This window comes from Moschus berezovskii, chromosome 4, assembly GCF_049115385.1.
Source record: "Moschus berezovskii isolate FMDL1 chromosome 4, NW_MosBer_1.0, whole genome shotgun sequence".
Taxonomy (NCBI): domain Eukaryota; kingdom Metazoa; phylum Chordata; class Mammalia; order Artiodactyla; family Moschidae; genus Moschus; species Moschus berezovskii.
In genome coordinates this window covers 105,376,842-105,400,818 of record NC_142463.1, presented here as the reverse complement: position 1 = coordinate 105,400,818, position 23,977 = coordinate 105,376,842, and the positions used below count along the sequence as shown (strand labels likewise).

General features: G+C 37.6%; 1 protein-coding gene and 1 pseudogene across 3 annotated transcripts in view; one reads left to right on the top strand and one right to left on the bottom strand.

Moving 5' to 3' along the window:
* The window catches only part of SNX27 (sorting nexin 27), an 84,130-nt gene that overhangs the window by 41,255 nt on the left and 18,898 nt on the right, over positions 1–23,977 (bottom strand). For 2 of the 3 annotated variants that reach the window (XR_008682702.2, XM_055402046.2), the window contains exon 2: positions 14,565–14,796. The exons of the other annotated variant lie outside the window; for it this stretch is intronic. Coding sequence is in view for 1 of the 2 variants with exons in the window: in XM_055402046.2 (XP_055258021.1) it covers positions 14,565–14,796 (232 nt within the window). In the remaining variant the exon portion in view is untranslated. The remainder of the gene's footprint in view (positions 1–14,564; positions 14,797–23,977) is intronic. 3 annotated transcript variants of the gene reach the window in all.
* Positions 11,060–11,837, top strand: LOC129540714 (small ribosomal subunit protein eS1 pseudogene; annotated as a pseudogene).

Genomic DNA, 23,977 nt, shown 5'->3' with positions numbered 1-23,977 from the left:
AGTTGTTTTTGTTGCTATTCAGTCACTCAGTTGTGTCCGACTCTTTACAACCCCATGGACTGTAGCACGCCAGCCTTCCCTGTCCTTCACCATCTCCTGGAGTTTGCTCAAACTCATATCCATTAAGTTGGTGATGCCATCCAACCATCTCATCCTCTGTAACCCCTTCTCCTCCTGCCTTCACTCTTTCCCAGCATTAGGGTCTTTTCCAATGAGTCAGCTCTTCCCATCAGGTGGCCAAAGGATTGGAGCTTCAGCTTCAGCATCAATCCTTCCAATGAATATTCAGGACTGATTTCCTTTAGGATGGACTGGTTTGATCTTCCTGCAGTCCAAGGGACTCTCAAGAGTCTTTTCCAGTACCACAGTTTGAAAGCATCAAACTTCAGCACTCAGCTTATTTTATTGTCCAGTTCTCACATCCACACATGACTACTGGAAAAACCATAGCTTTGACTATATGGACCTTTGTAGGCACAGTAATGTCTCTGCTTTTTAATATGCTGTCTAGGTTTATCATTCCCTTTCTTCCAAGGAACAAGTGTCCTTTAATTTCATGACTGCAGTCACCGTCCACAGAGCTTCTGGAGCTCAAGAAAATAAAGTCTGTCACTGTTTCACTGTTTCCCCATCTATTTGCCATGAAATGATGGGACCAGATGCCATGATCTTCATTTTTTGAATGTTGAGTTTTAAGACAACTTTTCACTCTCCTCTTTCACTTTCATCAAGAGGCTCTTTAGTTCTTCTTTGCTTTCAGCCGTAAGGGTGGTGTCATCTGCATACCTGATATTTCTTCCCACAATCTTGATTCCAACTTGTGCTTATCCAGACTGGCATTTCACATGATACACTCTGCATATAAGTTGAATAAGCAGGGTGACAACACACAGCCCTGTCGTACTCCATTCCCAACTTTGAACCAGTCCGTTGTTCCACGTCCAGTTCTAACTGTTGCCTCTTGACCTGCATACAGGTTTCTCAGAAGGCAGGTAAGGTGGTCTGGTATTCCCATCTCTTTAAGAATTTTCCAGTTTGTTGTGATCTACACAGTCAAAGGCTTTGGCATAGTTAATGAAGCAGAAGTAGTTGTTTTTCTGGAATTCTCTAGCTTTTTCTATGATTCAAAAGATCTTGGCAATTTGATCTCTGGTTCCTCTGCCTTTTCTAAATCCAGCTTGTACATCTGGAAGTTCTTGGTTCACATACTGCTGAAGCCTAGCTTTAAGGATTCTGAGCAGTACTTTGCTAGCATGTATAACATCCCACCCAAAAGAAGCAAATTATTCATTCTTTTCAAATGCACATAGAACAGTCTCCAGAACAGATCACATACTAGACTACAAAACAAGTCTCATGAAATTTAAGATTAAAATCATATCAAACATCTTTTCTGACCACAGTGCTATGAGACTAGAAATGAATTACAAGAAAAAAATTGCAAAAACCACAAATACATGAAGGCTAAACAATATGCTACTCAACAAACAATGGGTGAAGAAATCAAAGAGGAAATTTAAAAATACATGGAGACAAATGAAAACACAATGATCCAAAACCAATGCAAACAACAAAAGCAGTTCTAAGAGATGTTTATAACAATGTAAGTCTACTTCAGGAAACAAGAAAAATCTCAAATAAACAAGCTAAACTTACACCTAAAGTAACTAGAAAAAAACACAAACAAAACTTAAAGTTAGTAGAAGGAAAGAGACCATAAAGATCAGAGCAGAAATAAATGAAACAGAGACTAAGTAACAACAGAATAATAGAAAAGACTGATGAAACTAAGAACTGGTTCTCTGGCATGACATTTTTAATGTACTGAAAGAAAAAACCATCATTCCTGAATTTTATGCCTTTCAAACATAAGGGTGAAATAAAGACTTCTTCAGATCAACAAAAGCTAAGAGAAATCACTGCCAGCAGATCTACACTACAAGAATATTAATGGAATTTCTTCAGTCAGAAGGAATATGATACCAGATAGAAACTGAAACTACAATTATACAAAGGAATGAAAGACATAAGAAATGGAAATATGTGCTTAAATATAAAGAAACTCTTCTCATTTTCAATCTCTTTAATTACTTAAAGCAAAGACAACAACAAATCTCACAAAATTTACATACAGAATATAGAAAAAAATTACATATAGAATAAAAATGTATAACAACAGCACAAAGGATAGAAGGTAGAAATGAAATATACCAATAGTAAATTCTTACATTGAGAAACAATAATGTATTAAAGATACTATTTATAAAGATGCATACTGTAAACCTAGAACAACCACTAACAAAATGAAACAAATTAGAGATAACACAGTATCATTAAAAATATTCTATTAATTGAAAAGAGCAAAAAAGGAGGAATAAAGAACAGATGAGATACAGATAACAAAAAATAAGATGGCAGATTTAATTTTAACTATATCAATAATTATACTAAGGAAGCAGACTACGCACTCTAAATAAAAGACCAAGATTGCCAGACTGCATAAAAAAGCAAGACACAATTATATGCTATCTGCAATAAACCCATTTCAAATATAATTATACAGATAGGTCAAAAAGGATGGAAAAGATATCCAATGAAAACAATAATCAAAAGAAGGCTGAAGTAACTATTAGTGGCTATATGTTAACATTAGAGAAAGACTTCAGAACAAAGAACATTACAAGAGAGAATGTTTAAGGGACCAATTCATCAAAACGACATAATAGCTTCATTACACATAAAAAATGGGTAGAACTGAAGATTCTGCTTCAGGTAAACTCACTACAGACCAACCCTCCCAGTGAATAACCACAAACTCTGGGAAAAAATACAAAAACCAATTACCTAAGGATTCTAAATAGTACCCTAAAATTGTAGACAGGAGTCAAAACATGAAGCAAAGAGCTGGGGAGTTTCCTACTTTTAGGGAGTTCTGCTTTCATAGTGGACATCAGTCACAAAGTAGCATAACTTAAGCAACTAAAACTCCAATAGACAGCTTTCTGGCTGGAAGAAAAAGAGAAGGTTCTGGGCAATCACAGATGCCACCAAAATGAGTGGAGAATTCCACAGGAGAAAGAATCAGAGAAAGAGATGCCTTAACTCTGAACAAACATTACATACACCTCAAGCTGATTCCTCCCTAAATGATACACACACAAGACAGACTCAAAAGCAGCACAGCAAAAGCTTAAAGAATTGTAATCAGGCTTGTACAGTTCACAGAAGCTGACATAGCTTACTCAGTTAACTGCCAGGTAAAATAAACACATCAACATAACTCAGAAGAATATCACAGAATCCAGAGCCTACACAATTGTAACACTCATAATACCCAGGACACAATCCAAAATTACTCACTATACAAAGAACTCAGAAGATATGAGCCATTCTCAAGGAAAACAAAAAGACTAAATCAAAATGACATAAATATTAAAATGTTCAGACATATACTCAATGAATACAAAAATAAAAACACACACAGATGTTCAACTGATTTTCAACAATAATGTCAAGATGTTTCAATCGGGAAAAAAAGGTCTTTTCAACACAACTGATGAAACAAGATGTCCACTTGGGGCGGGGAATAACCGTGACCCCTAGATCATACATATAAAACAGTCAACTCAAAATGGATCACAGACCTAAACATAAAACTGGGATTTCTCTGGAAGTCCAGTGGTTAAAACTCCACACTTCTACAAGGGGTGTGGGTTTGATCCCTGGTCAGGGAACTAAGATCCTGCATGTCAAGCATGGCACAGTCAAAAAAAAACAACAAACAAGAAAACCAGGATCCAGCCACTTTAGAAAACAGTTTGGCATTTCCTCAAAAAGTTAATCATAAAAGTTATCATATAACCCAGTGATTGTACTCCTGAGTATTTCTTTCCAAGAGAAATGAAAACAGGTATCCACACAGAAACTTGTATACACATGTTCAATCCAGCATTATACATAAGAAGCAAAAAGTAGAAAAAACCCAAATGTCCATCAACTGAAGAACAGATAAATGTGGTATATTCATAAAATGGAATGTCATTTGGTTGATACATGCTACAACATGGATAAACCTTGAAAACACATATAGCTTCATTTATATGAAACATCCAGAATGGGCAAGTCTACAGAGAAGGAAAGTAGATGCCTAGGACTAGAGGGGATAAGACGTTTGAAGAATGATGGCTAAAGGGTACAAAGTTTCTTTTTGAGAGGATGAAAATGTTCTAAAATTGTGGTGATAGTTGCACAATGCTGAGCATACCAAGAACCACTGAACTGTATACTTTAAATGGGTGAATTTATGATATGTGACTCAAACCTCAAACTAAAGTTATTGCAAAAACAGAAAGGTAAAACTATAAAACTTTCTTAAGAAAACATAAAAGATTTGCATCCTTGGGGCAGGCAGATTTCTTAGAACACAAAAAAGTATTATCCATAACAGAAAGAAATTGACAAACTAGACTTCATCAGAATTTATAGCTTTGTTTTTTTTTCAAAGGCAGCTAAAAATAAAAAGGCAAGCCACAGACTGGGAGAAATATTTTACAAGGGATCTATCTGATAGAAGACATATACAGAATACATAAAGAACTCTTACACAAAATAGCAAGACAAACAGCCCAATTTTTTAAATGGGCAAGAGTAGAACAGCTACGTCAACAACGAAGATATAAGAAAAGCCAGTAAGCACATGAAAATACATTCATCATGAGTCATTAGGCAAATGCAAATTAAAATCAGAGTGAGCTACCATTATACTCAGAATGACCAGAATTTAAAAACTGAACATACCAAGGTTTCAAGAGGTTATGGAGCAACTGGAACACTCCACTACAGATGAGAATACAAAAATAGTACAATCCCTTTGAAAAACAGTTTATAAGGTTCCTTACACTTAGCATTTGACACCGCAATTCCATTTCTAGCTATGTATATACTCAAGGGAAATGAAAACATAAATCTACATAAAAACCCATACATTGATGTTATTTCACGGCAGCTTCAGTAATACTAGCCCAAACTGGAAACAACACAAATGGGCAACAACAAGTGGATGGATAAATAAATTGTAATAAATCCATCCAATGGAATACTATCAGTAATTAAATGCAATAATCTGTTGGTCTATGCAACCACATGCATCAATCTTAGAAGAACTACACCAAGAGAACAAACCTAGACATGAAAGACTATATACTATATGGTTTCATTTACTTTCAGTTCAGTTCAGTTCAGTCGCTCAGTCGTGTCCGACTTTTTGCGACGCCATGAACTGCAGCACGCCAGGTCTCCCTGTCCATCACCAACTTCCAGAGTCCACCCAAACCCATGTCCATTGTGTCGGTGATGTCATCCAACCATCTCATCCTCTGTCATCCCCTTCTCCTCCTGCCCTCAATCTTTCCCAGCATCATGGTCTTTTCAAATGAGTCAGCTCTCCACATCAGGTGGCCAAAGTATCGGAGTTTCAGTTTCAGCATCAGTCCTTCCAATGTACCCCAGGACTGATCTCCTTTAGGATGGACTGGTTGGATGTCTTTGCAGTCCAAGGGAATCTCAAGAGTCTTTTCCAACACCACAGTTCAAAAGCATCAATTCTTCTGCGCTCAGCTTTATTTATAGTCCAACTCTCACATGCATACATGACTACCGGAAAAACCATAGCCTTCACTAGACGACCTTTGTTGGCAAAGTAATGTCTCTGCTTTTCAATATGCTGTCTAGGTTGGTCATAACTTTCCTTCAAAGGAGCAAGCATCTTTTAATTTCATGGCTGCAATCACCATCCGCAGTGATTTTGGAGCCCAGAAAAATAAAGTCAGCCACTGTTTCCACTGTTTCCCCATCAATTTGCCATGAAGTGATGGGACCAGATGCCATGATCTTAGTTTTCTGAATGTTGACCTATAAATCAACTTTTTCACTCTTCTCTTTCACTTCCATCAAGAGGTTCTTTAGTTCTTCTTCACTTTCTGCCATAAGGGTAGTGTCCTCTGTATATCTAAGGTTATTGATATTTCTCCTGGCAATCTTGATTTCAGCTTGAGCTTCCTCCAGCCCAGTGTTTCTCATGATGTACTCTGCATATCACGGTAATCCAAGTCTATGCCCCAACCAGTAATGCTGAAGAAGCTGAAGTTGAACGGTTCTATGAAGACCTACAAGACCTGCTAAAACTAACACCCAAAAAAGACATCCTTTTTATTATAGGGTACTGGAATGCAAAAGTAGGAAGTCAAGAAACACCTGGAGTAACAAGCAAATCTGGCCTTGGAGTACAGAATGAAGTAGGGCAAAGGCTAACAGAGTTCTGCCAAGAAAACGCACTGGTCATAGCAAACACCCTCTTCCAACAACACAGGAGAAGACTACACATGGACATCACCAGATGGTCAACACCGAAATCAGATTGATTATATCCTTTGCAGCCAAAGATGGAGAGGCTCTATACAGTCAGCAAAAACAAGACCAGGAACTGACTGTGGCTCAGATCATGAACTCCTTATTGCCAAATTCAGACTTAAATTGAAGAAAGTGGGGAAAACCACTAGGCCATTCAGGTATGACCTAAATTAAATCCCTTATGACTATACAGTGGAATTGAGAAATAGATTTAAGGGACTAGATCTGATAGAGTGCCTGACGAACTATGGACGGAGGTTCGTGACATTGTACAGGAGACAGGGATCAAGACCATCCCCAAGAAAAAGAAATGCAAAAAAGCAAAATGGCTGTCTGAGGAGGCCTTACAAATAGCTGTGAAAAGAAGAGAAGCGAAAAGCAAAGGAGAAAAGGAAAACAATAGAATGGGAAAGACTAGAGATCTCTTCAAGAAAATTAGAGATACGAAGGGAACATTTCATGCAAAGATGGGCTCAATAAAGGTAATGGTATGGACCTAAAAGAAATGGTATGGACCTAAAAGAAGCAGAAGATATTAAGAAGAGGTGGCAAGAAGAACGCTACAAAAAAGATCTTCACGACTCAGATAATCACGAAGGTGTGATCACTCACACTCACCTAGAGCCAGACATCCTGGAATGTGAAGTCAGGTGGGCCTTGGGAAGCATCACTACAAACAAAGCTAGTGGAGGTGATGGAATTCCAATTGAGCTATTTCAAATTCTAAAAGATGATGCTGTGAAAGTGCTGCACTCAATATGCCAGCTAACTTGGAAAACTCAGCAGTGGCCACAGGACTGGAAAAGGTCAGTTTTCATTCCAATCCCAAACAAAGGCAATGCCAAAGAATGCTCAAACTACCACACAATTGCACTCATCTCACACGCTAGTAAAGTAATGCTCAAAATTCTCCAAGCCAGACTTCAGCAATACGTGAATCGTGAACTTCCAGATGTTCAAGCTGGTTTTAGAAAAGGCAGAGGAACCAGAGATCAAATTGCCAACATCCGATGGATCATGGAAAAAGCAAGAAAGTTCCAGAAAAATATCTATTTCTGCTTTATTGACTATGCTAAAGCCTTTGACTGTATGGATCACAATAAACTGTGGAACATTCTGAAAGAGATGGGAATACCAGACCACATGACCTTCCTCCTGAGAAACCTGTATAGAGGTCAGGAAGCAACAGTTAGAAGTGGACATGGAACAACAGACTGGTTCCAAAGAGGAAAAGGAGTACGTCAAGGCTGCATATTGTCACCCTCCTTATTCATTTATTTTACACTCAAGAAAAGACAAAATACAGTGACAGAAAGGTGATCAGTGGTTGAAAAAAGCAGTGGGAGGGAGACAAGATGACTGCAAAGGGGTGTGAGGCAACTTTCTGGGACAACGACAATGTTCTATATTGACTGTGGTGATTATAAAACTATGTATATTAATTAAAACTCACGAAACTGGACATTAAACAGTGATGAATGTTAATGCAAGTATATTATGCTTAATGAAGTTGATTTTTGAAAAAAGGACAATTAGTAATTTCATTCCTTTTCTAAGTCTACAGAAGTTCTCAAAGTCTTAGGCAATTCCCCAAAGGTGCCAACATCCAATGTGATCCATTTTTAGAACCTGACCTTGATTTCTACTTCTTACGTGTCTTACGATTAAAAGTACCTCTATGAAGGATCCTAAGAGACTACTATGAGCAACTATGTGCCCATAAAATGGACAACCTAGAAGAAATGGACAAATTCTTAGACTAGTACAATCTCCCAAGACTGAACAGGGAAGAAACAGAAAATATGAACAGACCAATTACCAGTGCTGAAATTAAATAAGGAATTTAAAAACTCCCAACAAACAAAAGTCCAAGACCAGACGGCTTAGAAGGTGAATTCTACCAAACATTTAGAGAGGAGTTAACAGCTATCCTTCTGAAACCATTCTAAAAAATTGCATGGGAAGGAACACATCTGAACTCACTCTATGAGGCCACAATCACCCTGGCACCAAAACCGAAAAAAGATATCACATACACACACACACACACACACAATTACAGGCAGATATAAAAATCCTCAACAAAATACTAGCAAACCAACTCCAACGATACATTAAAAGGATCATAAGCCATGACCAAGTGGGATTCATTCCAGGGATGCAATGATTTTTCAATATTCACAAATCAATGTGATACACCACATTAACAAACTGAAGAATAAAAAAAACAGAAAAAGCTTCTGATATAATTCAACACCCATTTATGATAAAAACTCTTTAGAAAGTGGGCACAGACAGAACATACTTCTACATAACAAAAGCCATATATCAAAAATCCACAGCTAACATCATACTCAACAGTGAAAAGCTGAAAGAAAGCATTTCCTATAAGATCAGGAATAAGACAAAGATACCCACTCTTATCACTTTTATTCAACAGTTTTAGAAGCCCTAGCCAAAAAGCAATCAGCAACAAAAAGAAATAAAAGGAATCCAAACTGGAGAAGCATTCAGTTCGCCCGCTCAGTCGTTTCCGACTCTTTGGGACCCCACAGACTACAGCACGCCAGACTTCCCTGTCCATCACCAACTCCCAGAGCTTACTCAAACTCATGTCCATCGAGTCAGTGATGCCATCCAACCATCTCATCCTCTGTCGCCCCCTTCTCCTCCTGCCTTCAATCTTTCCCAGCATCAGAGTCTTTTCCAATGAGTCAGTTCTTTATATCAGGTGGCCAAAGTATTGGAGTTTCAGCTTCAGCATCAGTCCTTCCAGTGAATATTCAGGACTGATTTCCTTTATGATTGACTGGTTGGATGTCCTTGTAGTCCAAGGGACTCTCAAGAGTCTACTCCAACATCACAGTTCAAAAGCATCAGTTCTTTGGTGCTCAGCTTTCTTTATAGTACAACTCTCACATCCATACATGACTGCTGGAAAAACCATAGCTTTGACTAGACGGACCTTTGTTGGCAAAGTAATGTCTATGCTTTTTAATATGCTGTCTAGGTTGGTCATAGCTTTTCTTCCAAGGAGCAAGCATCTTTTAATTTCATGGCTGCAGTCACCATCTGCAGTGATTTTGGAGCCCAACAAAGTAAAGTCAGCCACTGTTTCCATTGTTTCCCTATCTATTTGCCATGAAGTGATGGGACCAGATGCCATGATCTTAGTTTTCTGAATGTTGAGCTTTAAGCCACCTTTTTCACTCTCCTCTTTCACTTTCATCAAGAGGCTTTTGAGTTCCTCTTCACTTTCTGCCATAAGGGTGGTGTCATCTGCATATCTGAGGTTATTGATATTTCTCCCGGCAATCTTGACTTCAGCTTGTGCTTCATCCAGCCCAGCGTTTCTCATGATGTACTCTGCATATAAGTTAAATAAGCAGGGTGACAATATACAGCTTTGACATACTCCTTTCCCAATTTGGAACTAGTCTATTGGTCTATGTACAGTTCTAATTGTTGCTTCTTGACCTGCATACAGATTTCTTAGGAGGCAGGTAAGGAGGTCTGGTATTCCCAACTCTTGAAGAATTTTCCACAGTTTGTTGTGATCCACACAGTGAAAGGCTTTGGTGTAGTCAATAAAGCAGAAGTAGATGTTTTTCTGGAACTCTCTTGTTTTTTCGATCATCCAATGGATGCTGGCAATTTGATCTCTGGTTCCTCTGCCTTTTCTAAATCTAGCTTGAAAACCTGGAAGTTCGTGGTTCACAAACTGTTGAAACCTGGCTTAGAGAATTTTGAGCATTACTTTGCTAGCATATTAGGAAGTATTAGGTTGAAACATATTAAGAAGTATTAGGTTGAAACATAATTGAGGTTCTGAACTGTGAATTTTAAAGCATTATAACTAGGCTCAAACACATCTTTATTAATCAAAATAGAAACCATTACAATCAATACATTTTTGCCAATGAGAAATATTTGTTTATTCCTGTAATGTAAAAATCCATGCATCAGGGTTCAACAACTCTTGAAAAGCGTTTTCTGCCTCCTGCTGGTTGTGGAAGCATTTTCTGCAAAAAGTTGTTGAGATGCTTGAAGTAGCAGCAGTCGGTTGTCAAGAGGTCAGGTGAACATGGTGGATGAGGCAAAACTTCCTAGTCCAATTCGTTCAATTTCTGAAATGCTGGTTGTGCAATGGGCAGTCAGGCATTGTCATGGAGAACTGGGCCCTTTCTTTTGACCAACACCAGCTGTTGGCATTGCAGTTTTTGGTGCATCTCACTGATCTGTTGACCAGACTTTACAGATGTAATGGTTTCACTGGGATTCAGAAAGTTGTAGTGGATCAGATGGGCAGCAGAACACCAAACAGTGACCATGACCTTTTTTTGGTGCAAGTCTGGCTTTGGGAAGTACTTTGGAGCATCTTCGCAATCCAATTATAGAGCTGGTTGTCACCTACAGTCATATAAAATCCATTTTTCATCTCAAGTCACAATTCGATTAATGGTTCACTGTTGTTGTGTAGAAGAGAAGACGATATTTTTGATTTTCAGTCAGCTCATGAGGTACCCATTTATTGAACTTCTTCACCTTTTCAACTTGCTTCAAATGCTGGCTAACTATAGAATGGTCAATCTGCACGCCTAAGTTCTCGTGCGAATTGCACTTCCGCCCTTTTGGCTCTCTGAGCGGCACCATGGCGGTCGGCAAGAACAAGCGGCTTACGAAAGGAGGCAAAAAGGGAGCCAAGAAGAAAGTGGTTGACCCATTTTCTAAAAAAGATTGGTATGATGTGAAAGCACCAGCTATGTTCAATATAAGGAATATTGGGAAAGCATTGGTCACGAGAATGCAAGGAACCAAAATCACGTCTGACGGCCTCAAAGGTCATGTTTTTGAAGTGAGTCTTGCTGATCTGCAGAATGATGAAGTAGCATTTAGAAAATTCAAGCTAATTACTGAGGATGTTCAGGGCAAAAACTGCCTGACTAATTTTCATGGTATGGATCTTACCCATGACAAAATGTGCTCCATGGTCAAAAAATGGCAGACCGTGATTGAAGCTCATGTTGAAGTCAAGACTACCGATGGTTACTTGCTTCATCTGTTCTGTGTGAGTTTTACTAAAAAGCGCAACAATCAGATTCGGAAGACCTCTTATGCCCAGCACCAGCAGGTGCGCCAGATCCGCAAGATGATGGAAATCATGACTGGAGAGGTGCAGACAAATGACTTGAAAGAGGTGGTCAATAAACTGATTCCAGATAACATTGGAAAACACACAGAAAAGGCTTGCCAATCTATTTATCCGCTACATGATGTCTTCGTTAGAAAAGTAAAAATGCTGAAGAAGCCCAAATTTGAATTGGGAAAACTCATGGAGCTACATGGTGAAGGTAGTAGTTCTGGAAAAGCTACTGGGGATGAGACAGGTGCTAAAGTTGAACAAGCCACCAGTCCAAGAATCGGTTTAAAATGCAGACTCTTAATGGTGACAAATAAAAGATCTTATTTGTGGTTAAAAAAAAAAATAGAATGGTCAACACTGAGTTCTTCAGCAACTTCTCATGTAGTTGTGAGAGGATCAACTTTGATGTCACTGTTGACTTCTGATGGCCAGCCAATACACTCCTCATCTTCAAGGCTCTCATCCCCTGTGAAAACTTGTTGAAACAACACTGCACTGAAAGTTTATTAGCAGTTGCTGGGCTAAATGTGCTATTGATGTTACAAGTTGTCTCTGCTCCTTTATGATCCATTTTGAACTCAAATAAGAAAATCGCTTGAATTTGCTTTTTGTCTAACATCATTTCCATAGTCTGAAATAAATATAAAATACACAACTAATAATAAGTCACCAGAAAAAAAACCATACAACAAGAAATGCACATTAACATGATGGACAACATGACCACATTTCTTTAAGAATGTATTCCAATATCAAGCAGTAAAGTTCAACAAAGCAAAACTACAATTACTGTTTCATCAACTTAATAGAACTGTCACAGTTTGCAGATGACATGATGCTGTACACAGAAAATCCTAAAGATGCTACCAGAAAACTACTAGAGCTCATCAATGAAATAGGTAAAGTTGCTGGATACAAAATTAAAACACAGAAATCTGTTGCATTTCTATACACTAACAATGAAATAATAAATGCTGGAGAGGGTGTGGAGAAAAAGAAACCTTCCTGCACCATTGATGGGAATGTAAATTGGTGCAGCCACTAGCCACCATGGAAAACAGTATGGAGGTTCCTTAAAAAATTAAAAATAGAGTTATTATAGGACTCAGCAATCCCACACCTGGGCATATATCTGGAGAAAACTCTAATTTGAAAAGATACATGCATACCAATGTTCACAGCAGCACTATTCACAACAGCCAAGACACAGAAGCAACCTAAATATCCACTGAGGAACGGATAAAAAAGACATAGAACATTTATAGAATGGAATATTATTCAGCCATAAAAAGAATGAAATAATCCTATTAGGGCTTCCCAGGCAGCACTAATGGTAAAAACCCTGCCTGTCAATGCAGGAGACATAAGAGAAGGGGGTTCAGTTCCTGGGTCAGGAAGATCCCCTGGAGGAGGGCATGGTAACCCACTCCAGTGTCCTTGCCTGGGAAATCCCATGGACAGAGGAGCCTGGCAGGCTATAGTCCAAAGAATCACAAAGAGTCAGACACGACTGAACCAATTTAGCACACAGTACACATGGATGGTCCTACAGATTATCATACTAAACGAAGTAAGTCAGAAAAAAAACAAATATCATATGATATCACTTATATGTGGAAATTTAAAAAAATGATACAAATGAATTTATTTACAAAACAGAAACAGGCTCACAGACACGAAAACTCAACAGTTACCAAAGGGGATAGTGGGATGGCAGGGGGTGGGGGTGGGGCAGAGATCAATCAGGAGTTTGGGATTAACATATATACACTAGTGTATATAAAATAAACAAGGGCCTACTATATAGCACAGGGAACCATATTCAGTTATCTTTTAATAACCTATAATGGAAAAGAATCTTATAAAGAACAGATAGAGGGTTGGTCAAAAAGTTCATTCGAGTTTTTCCATAAAATGTCGCGGAAAAACCAGAATAAACTTTTGGCCAACCCAATATATATGTATATGTATAACTGAATCATACCTGAAATTAACACAACATTGTAAATTAACTATACTTCAATTTTAAAAATGGTGAAAGACAAAAGGTACAGCAAAAACAAAACTCTAAATTTTGTGTGTATGGCTCTGAGAATACATACACCAGACTGACATAAAACCTACATAAAATTCTAGTAGCTCATTCCTATATAGGGGACAAATCTGTTTCAGAGACTGCAACTTTAAAGAGCAGATCAGCTTTAAATACATGTAGTCTGTTTGCCAATACCTAACAGAACATACTGCATTTTTCACAAAGATTAGTGAATTTCTCATTGTACCATTACTCCCAGACTAATCAAAGGTAAATAAAGAATACTGCAACCAAGGGAAAAATTAAGTAGATTGGGCGATCACTGCAATTAGGTTTTGAAGAACAAACAAAGGCATTTAAGAAAGTGGCTGGCACATATCATCCAAATTCAAGATGGGCTTTTCTGCATATCTATAACTGCAAGAAATTGGAAATGTATAAAGCAGCCCATGTGAATTGCATTCAGAATATGAGGACCTTGGAGAAAATCCGAATTAACCATTCACACAGATATCTCCAAAGAAAATGAAAAAGAACAAGACATGAAACGGGTATGGGTACTTGTAGGTTCTAACATGGACAAACTTTATTACCCAAACACTTTAGAAGATACCACATTTTAAAATGAATCGTGCTCTATAGCTCTACAGAGTCAACAGTGAGACACTATTAGCAAGGAGATACGACAACCAATAAAAGAACAAACAAAACAAACATACACATGATTACAATAGGCCTGAATGGAAACTTAAAACTGTCTAGAAATACTTAAGCAGAAATAGGACTCTTCATTACTGCAGTTCACCCCTGCAATAAATCAGGGTCAGTGTCTTTTATTTATGTGTAAACCCACATTCCTGGTAGCAAACTGACCTAGGTTGCAGTCATTTATCCCAGTGCACTCATATATGTCATAAATTATAAGATTGGGAGAAACAAAAGCTAAGTGTTTGAGGATCAAGTTGGGCTGACACTCACCACAAATTTCTCACCATTCTGCTCCACATGTTTGTATGTGGGGACCGATATGGGCACTGCTTGCTTTTCTGTGTAATCATAAAATGATTGTCCCAACGAGTCGTCACTGGGATCTAGATTATCTGCCTCATGAGGAGGTACCGATAACACTGTCAAGATCAATTCCTTCTCGCCTGCTCGGATCAGGTCCACCACCTGCTTGTGTGTCGCCCCCTCAACATTCACGCCGTTCCTAAGGGGAAAAAGGGAAAAAGACAATCCCATAAACCAGAAGGGTCCAAACACCTTAAAGCTCCACCCTCCTGCCCCCACTCCAGTGTCATGAAGTGTGAACCATAAAAGAAAAAGGATTAGTTTGGTTCCAGAAAAACTGTTTATGTTTTTACAAATCATAATGTGAAAAAGTGTGTGTGAACTTAAGGCAGGGGGAAAAAATGGTAACAGGTGAGAAGACCTACTCTTCCTCTGTACCAGAACTCAACACACAGCCTTAGGAAAACACACAGGAAGGAAGGTGAAGCTCAAGAGGAAACAAAGCTTTTAAAGCTAAAGAGTACAATTTCCTCATCCTAACTAAGCATGTATACAATACAACAAAGTGACTTTTAACAATCCTGCCATTTGAATTGTTCTGTGCCCTTTTCAAACCTCCTGGAACTGGGCATTTCATTAAAAGAAAAATTTTACAAAACACACTTCTTTAATTTGTGAAGACTCAAAAAGTGTGACTGACTTAAGACTGTTATCTGGCATTTGTATCTGATTTCTCCCCATATATTCAAGTCAGTCAACTCATTTCCCTTATAACAAGTTTCATGACCTTGGGAATTAAATGATCATATCTTCATACACACTAGTTTCTTCTATCACTCAGTTTGAAGAAAAGCAAGGAGATAACATCTCTAAAATTTTACTATCTAACCCAACATCCTTTGTTCTCTCCCAATCACTTCAATTAGCCTCTTTTAGGAGTCTACCTACTTTTTTCTGTTCTGTGCTGTCTCGCTTAAAGCCCCGTGTATCAGTTCAAACTAAAAAATGTACAGTTAAGGTTACATAGTAAATCAACCTACGCATTCTCCTTCCTATTTCACTGTGTATATAAAGGCTGAAACTAGGAAAAGTACAAGGTTTAGAAGAACAATAATTTTGTCAAGAAAGATGCTGAGTCTCACAAAACACACTCAGCAAACTGAGCTACCTTCCCAGAATGCTGACCCAGCCTGCCATCTCAGCAAAAACCACTAGACAGCTAGCTGATCTGGAGGTTCCCTCCATGGCTATCCCAAGAGGGTGAGGAAATACACACCTGGCCTTTAGTCAATTTGACAAAAGCTTATTTACCCTTTAAACTTTTTCAGTCCTGTTCCAAACCATTAGGGTTTTTTCTTCTTGAAAATGATGCTAAGTTTAGTAACAAGCCTTCCACCAACTTTTCAATCACTGGAATTGTCTGTCAGTGTATGGTATCTGAAATACCCATCTATATAAACAGAATAGGCAGGAGATCATCCAGCCAAGCCTCCTTCCTTATTTCAGGTCTAACAATCTAGCCAGTAAATTCAGCACTCTTGACATTTCACAACCTAAACTCTAACTTACACACGTACACATATAAATATAGCAATTTTACAACTGGCTAGCTATAGAAGCGGAGAAGGCAATGGCAAGCTACTCCAGTACTGTTGCCTGGAAAATCCCATGGACTGAGGAGCCTGGTAGGCTGCAGTCCACGGGGTCACTAAGAGTCGGACGACTGAGCGACTTCACTTTCACTTTTTACTCTCATGCATTGGAGAAGGAAATGGCAACCCACTCCAGTGTTCTTGCTTGGAGAATCCCAGGGACGGGGGAGCCTGGTGGGCTGCCGTCTCTGGGGTCACACAGAGTCGGGCACGACTGAAGTGACTTAGCAGCAGCAGCTATAGAAGAAAATCAGCCCCCTCCACCAATGGAAATTTCAGCTTTTAAAGTTCAGATCAGGTCAGACCAGTGACCAGAAGTGGTCAGTTCTTTGACCATAAAGCAGCATGATAAAATAGAAAATGGGCTTTGGAGCAAGATCTACATGGGCTTAAATCCTGGTCCTGCCAGAACTGATCTTAATCAAGTCATTTAATCTTTCTTACCATTGCTTTCCACATCTATAAAATGGAGACAATAAGTCCCTAACAGATCACTGTGAAGATTAATGTAACGTAACATTACATGTAATGTAACATGTAACTTGCTAACATCAATGCCTGAACACTCACATTAGAAGGTATATTAAGGAAAGAAGTACTATGGTGCTATGTGTTATGAAGAGATTTTGGTTAAAGAAGAAATGGACAACTAAAGTTGGGGACTGGTAAAGGATTTCATCTAAATCTTTGATCTAATTAGCAGTTCTGGGAAAATGTTTTGATGGTAGAAGAAATAAAATTGAAAAAGTAAAAGTTAAAAAATCAACACAGAATATCTGATCTATCCCTAGGAATCATCTTAACTTACAAATAGCCTTAAGTTTAAAAAAAAAAAAAAGTGAAAAACTAACACTTCAGAGACTAAAGAAAACACCTTATATACTAAAAATGTGATTTTTATGTGAATACAATCAAATTTATGAGATGAGCTCTTGTGAAAAAAGTTAAGAAGCAATGTTCCACTCTTATTTTTCAGCTCCCTAATTCTTCCCCTTTAAAGGATTCCTAATCTGGGCTACTTTGTTGACAGGCTTGTGGTGGCGGCAGAGGAAAATCAGTGAACCCCTAAAGAAATTGTATGTAAAACTGTATTTGTCTACATATATGCATTTTTTTTTCAGGGAAGAGGGCTAACAGCTTTCATCCGCTTCAAAAAGGAGTATGTAATCTCAGAAAGGTTAAGAACTACTGCTTTCAATACACACCTCCAGTCATTCAGTTTTCAAGTTAGAATACACTGCTCCTACAGGTCCCTCACAGAAATAAACCCTGAAAATCAACAGAGAAACCTAGGTGAGGCTTACTCTAAGAGCAGCCAGCAAGCAAAGAAATTTGCTTGGGTTTCACTTCTTTAACAGTAAGACCACACTTCAAATTGGCTATCATCCCAAATCTCTCTTAAAAAAAACAAAACAAACAGAAACAGGAAAGAATTCAGTTCAGTTCAGTTCAGTTCAGTCGCTCAGTCGTGTCCGACTCTCCGCGACCCCATGAATCACAGCACGCCAGGCCTCCCTGTCCATCACCAACTCCCGGAGTACACTCAAACTCATGTCCAGTGTCATATTCTAAACACACTTGGTAATACTTATCTGGTTCAATTACAGAAGGAATACTATACATTCGACAATTTAATACAAGCTGGAAACTTCTTCAGAGAATGAAATGGGTCAGTAAAAACCCCAGGATGTCGGATTTCAAAAAGAGTCCTCCATCCTCAAGAATTAAGAGGCCTTCCTACTCATAAAAATGTTTATGATACCCTTTTTCTACAGGAACGCTACTATACCAGGCTTATATTAGGTGTGGCCCAGTCTGATCAATTCTGAAGACACAAATGAATGTAAAATATAAATTCTGCAATAAAGGGAACTTGCAGCACTATAGACTTCTGGATCAAAGTGTGGGTTTTGGAGTTAAGAGAGACTTCAGTTTAAATACCAATTGTGCCATTTAACAGATGAGACATTAGGTAAATAATTCAATCTCAATCTTGTTTAACTTCAATTTCTTAACCCAAATGGGGCTAATAACACCCTCAGCTAACAGAGTTGCTGTAAGACCTCAAATGAGATAAAGCTCTAGAATACAGTAGTCACTCAACAAATGGTAGTTACTCATGTGATATTAATTATATCAGCTGGGCAAGCAGGTTGGTAGTATTTGGGGCTCCTGATGATACAAACCCTTTCTACGAACAATTTCCCTTGCTTTTCTTTTGTCTATGTAACATAATCTAGTTGCCATTCATTTGAAAATAAATGATTGAGCTCTCAGCCAGTGATAATAGGAATCACAAGATAATCAACTTCAAAAGCAAACTACCACATCAGAGAACCATTAAATCCTACACCACACAAAAGTAACTAACCACCCAGTAGGTTCTACCCATCAATGCTTCTTCTACAAAGAAAGGCTTGAACATATCATCAAAATTTTTCAACAGATATACATGATTAAACACATACAGCAAAAAGTTAATTACAGAATCCAGATGGTAGGTAAAACAGGTATTCATGTGCAATCCTTCAATTTTTCTGTATGTTTGAAATTTTTCATAATTTTTCATATTGTGGAGGGAAAAAAGGCGGCTTCTTTCCAAGCCTCCAAAAAATCTACAACTAAGGCCAATTTTTCCCCTTAGGCAATTAGATGATATCCAATTAATTTGTGCCTTCAGCATTTTAAAGATACACTTTGATAATTTTAATAAAATGCCCCTCAATTTTTACATAAGACCAAAATTTGGCCCCATCAAGAGGCCTTTAACTAGCTAATAAGAGTGACTTCAAGCCTTCCCTAGTGCTCAAATAGTAAAGAATCTGCCTGCAACGCAGGAGACCAGGGTTCAATCCCTGGGTCTGCAAGATCCACCAGAGAAGGCAATGGCAACCCACTGCAGTATTCTTGCCTACAGAATACCAAGGACAGAGGAGCCTGGTGGACTACAGTCCATGGGGTCACAAAGAGTCAGATATGAATGAGCAACTAATACTTTCACTTTTCAAAGTTAGCCAGCTGGGGAAACTGCAAAACTAATATAAATACTCCCAAAAGGCAAGAAAAAATGCTCTAGTCAGGATTTGTATACAGTTTATGAAGGAACCTATATATCATGAACGTAGGTATGGATGGAAACAGGACAGAGTCAATCACTACACGTGGCACGGGAAGGAGCCCTTCCATGTGGCAAGAACAATATTACTTTGACCCCCTGTGACATGCAGGAAAGCAATTAAAGTGCAGTTAGTCTGCAGCCGGTAAAAAACAGACAACAAATTCCTATAACTGCAAGCAGTAGGACACACTTCAATTCTAGACGTTAAAGCATAATGGCTACATGTTCACAGAACAGTTAAATTAAAAAAGAAGTTTTGCCAAGGATATGGAAGAATCAGAATTCTCCTACATTGCTGAGGGGAGCATAAAGCCAAAACAATCTGGCAGTTTCTTTAATACTTATTTTTATTTATTTTGCTGCTCCAGGTCTTAGGTGCAGTACCTGGGATCTTTATTTGCAGCATACAAACTTAGTTGTGCCATGTGGAATCTAGTTCCCCCACCAGGGATTGAACCCAGGCCCCCTGCACTGGGAGCTTGGAGTCTTAGCCACTGGACCACCAGGGAAGTCTCTGGCAGTTTCTCATCATGTTAAACATACATTAACTATACGACCAAGTAATTCCACTCATAGGTATCTACCCAAAAGAAATGAAAACATGTCCATACAAACAGTTATAGTCAAATGTTCACTGAAGCTTTATTCATCATAGTCCAAAACTGAAAACAACCAAATGTCTATCAAGAGGTAAACAGAAAACCTGTGGCATATTCATGAAATGGGAGTATTATTCAGCAACGAAAAGGACCAAACTACTGATGTCCACAATATGGATGAAACCCAAAAACACAAAGAGCAAAGAAGACAGAAAAGAATATGTTTGATTTGATTCCATTTATTTGAAGTTCCAAAATAGACAAAACTATCCTATAGTGATAATAATCAGATGGTAGGGAACAACACACACAAGGAAGCTTTCTAAACTAACAGATGTGTTCTGTACCTTGACTGGTGTGGTAAATCTATAGTTTTCTCCAATTTAAAATTGTCAAAATGCGTGCATGTAAATTAAGTGTGTATATAAGTTAAACCTCAATAAAGCTGATTTTAAAATTATACAATATCCGCATTTATAAAAGTGAAATAGTAGTCATCAGAGTGAAAGAGTCCCTATTCAACTTTTAGGTTACTCCGATTTTTTTTTTTTTTTGCTGTTATTGAATAATGTTATGAAGATCCTAGTAGATTAATCCATACACATATCAGCAATACAAAACTGTTTAATGGATAAAACACATCCTTTTTCCTTCACCTTCCATAACTTTGTAGAAAATAAACTAAGCCTTCAATACTTTCATGTCTTACAAGCCTAGTTCACAGAAACAATAAAGACAAAATTACACCAGAACTAGTTTTATCACTACTACTGATTTGGCATTGTCTTAACCTCCTATAAACAACAGAACATACATGTTATTTCAAGCCCAGTGTAGCTAAGAACCTCAGCAATGGATGATTATAAAGTTAAGCCAGAGAGCAACAGCATCTCTCTCAAGTTTATTAAAACCATAATGTGAGAAACAAACCTCAAACTCACTCAACACTTGATTAATACTATTATATTACAGTATAAATATAATCGATCTTTTTAGGAGTCCTAGAATCCCCTTGTCAGATTGTTAAGCATTCAAAATTATAAAGCATTTTCTTCTCAGAGTATTTGAAAAAGAATCTGCTCAGCCAAATAGCTAACATTAGAAAAACTTTTAATGACACTGAAGAACATCAAGCAAATGGACTTATAACTTTTAAAAAATATTTAGGAACATGGAAAAGTCTGTATAGTATGCAATATGCAAAAATCAAAGACAATCTATTTTGGAGGTTTTTGCATTTAAAATATAAAAATATTATCCACTGTGATTATGAACACATAAGATATTTTTGAGCCAAAAATATGCACGATATGTAAAATATGAAAATAACTGAGTTAGGGTAATTATGGAACTATGGGTAATTTTTTTAACTTAAGAAAGTTTTTCCATCTTTTAAATTATACAAAGCTTTTTAAACAAACTTTCTATCTTCTCTGTAATAGACCTTCTTGGAAATGGTGAACACCTTACGAGTTAGAGAAAAACAGTCCTCTGACACTTTAAAAGAAAGACATTTCCTTTGACTTTTCACTGGTAGTGACTGCCCAGTTGGGTAGTTATACTAGACATCAGACTATAAAAAGAAACCACTCTACTGAAATGTAAAGACATGTCCTTTTAAATTTTACAGTTAAATAAACTGGCTGGTTTAGGCTGACTTCTTTTCATCCACCTCTGCCTCTCTGCTACCATACTTAAGCAAACAATCAAGTCAGAGAATATTTTTATTGACTAATTGTCTCAGGAACGATACTGTACTTTGCCCTTACACTCTGGAGATAAGGGACTCAGGCATGCATAAGCAATGAAAATAGCCAAAGGAACTCAAGCTTGAATGTGTCCACACCAATGTGTAATTCCAGATTACTAAATATCAAGAACTTTTTGGAATTCTGTTGCAGAAATAACATTTTAGAACACCTAATTTACCAATAGGAAAAGAGAAATACAACTAGAGAAAGTAAATGATCAAAGGTTTCTAAAATGTTTGCACTTTTTTTAATAAACAGTAAATCTTGTTAACGATTTTGAAGGTACAAAACTATTACCTCAATTACTTTTAATGTTAACATATGGAAAATGAGATGATGACTATATAAATAGGTAAAGTACTCTTGGAAAGCAATTTCACTGATAATATGCACCTAAAGGCATAAAAATGTTCATGTTCTTTCAACCCCAAGTGGCCTGAGGATTTATCCTAACGAAATCACCAAAATATGAGTTCCATGAAGAAAAGAACTTTATAGTGGCATGTAGACCATTCTCAAGTTTTTGTGGGAAGAAATGAAACAATTCTGAACACAGAAAAAGCAAAGTCCAAGTATGCTCATTATTATTTAGGTTGTTTCCCAATTTCTGTTCTTCTAAAAAGTTGACAAAGGGGGAAATGAATGCTCAAGAAAATTATGGTAAAACAATTTGACTATAAAGCAATCATTTAAAATTTTAAATATGAACAAGATAATCTAGACATATGTTTGAGTCAATGCTAAGAAATGGATTATAAAAATGCAACTTCTAAAAGATAACATGGGAGAAAATCTAATGAGATTTTAAACAACAAAAACGTGATCCATAAAAAAAAACTAAGATGAATTTTATTAAAATTAAAAATGTCTACTCTGCAAAAGATACTATTAAGAGAATGAAAAACAAGCCACAGACTAGGAGAAAATATTTGGAAAACATATCTGATAAAAGACTTGTATCCAAAATACAAAAGAACCGTAAAACTTAAAACTCAACGGTAAGAAAACAAGCTAAAAACAGGCAAAAGATCTGAACACACACCTCTGAAGAGAAGATATACAGATGGCAAATAAGAATATAAAAGTTACTCAACATCATTCATCATGAGAGAACTGCAAATAACATTAAACACCTATTTGAATGGGTTTTTAAAAAATGATAATATCAAATGCTGGTTAAGATGTGAAGCAACAGCAACTCAATCAATGGTATAGCCACTTTGGAAGACACTTTGACAGTTTCTTTAAAAGCTAAACATAGTCTCACCAATAATATCCAACAATCACACTCCTCAGTATTTACTCAATATACAACTTATATTCACACAAAAACCAGCACATAAATGTTTATGGCAGTTTTATTCATAATTGCCAAAACCTGAAAGCAATCAAGATGTCTTTTATAAGTGAATGGATAGACAAAAATGGTACATCTAGACAACGGAATATTATTCAGCCATAAAAAGAAATAAGCTCTCAAGCCACGAAAAAACATGAGGGAATTTTAAACGCATATTGCCAAGGGAAAGAAGCCAATCTGAAACAACACTGTTTGATTCCAATTAATTACATGACATTCCAGAAAAGGCAAATATCAGTAGACTGCCAGGACTTTGGATGGAGTGGAGGGATGAATAAGTGAAGCAGGGGGGATTTTTACTGCAGTGAAACTGCTCTGTATGATACTGTAACACTGCATACATAACAGGATGCACTTGTCATAACCTACAGAACTTTAAAACACAAAGTGCAAACCTTAAACCTTCAACAGAAAACTGGATTAAAGATTTACTGAGCACGGCCCCGCCCATCAGAACAAGACCCAGTTTCCCCCTCAGTCAGTCTCTCCCATCAGGAAGCTTCCATAAGCCTCTTATCCTTCTCCATCAGAGGGCAGACACACTGAAAACCACAGTCACAGAAAACTAACCAATCTGATCACATGGACCACTGTCTTGTCTAATGCAATGAAACTATGAGCCATGGCACGTAGGGCCACCCAAGATGGACAGGTCATGGTGGAGAGTTCTGACAAAATGTGGCCCACTGGAGAAGGGAATGGCAAACCACTTCAGTATTCTTGCCTTGTGAACCCCATGAACAGTATGAAAAGCCAAAAAGATAGAATACTGAAAGATGAACTCCCCAGGTCAGTAGGTGCCCAACATGCTACTGGAGATCAGTGGAGAAATAACTCCAGAAAGAATGAAGAGACGGAGCCAAAGTAAAAACAACACCCAGTTGTGGATGTGACTGGTGA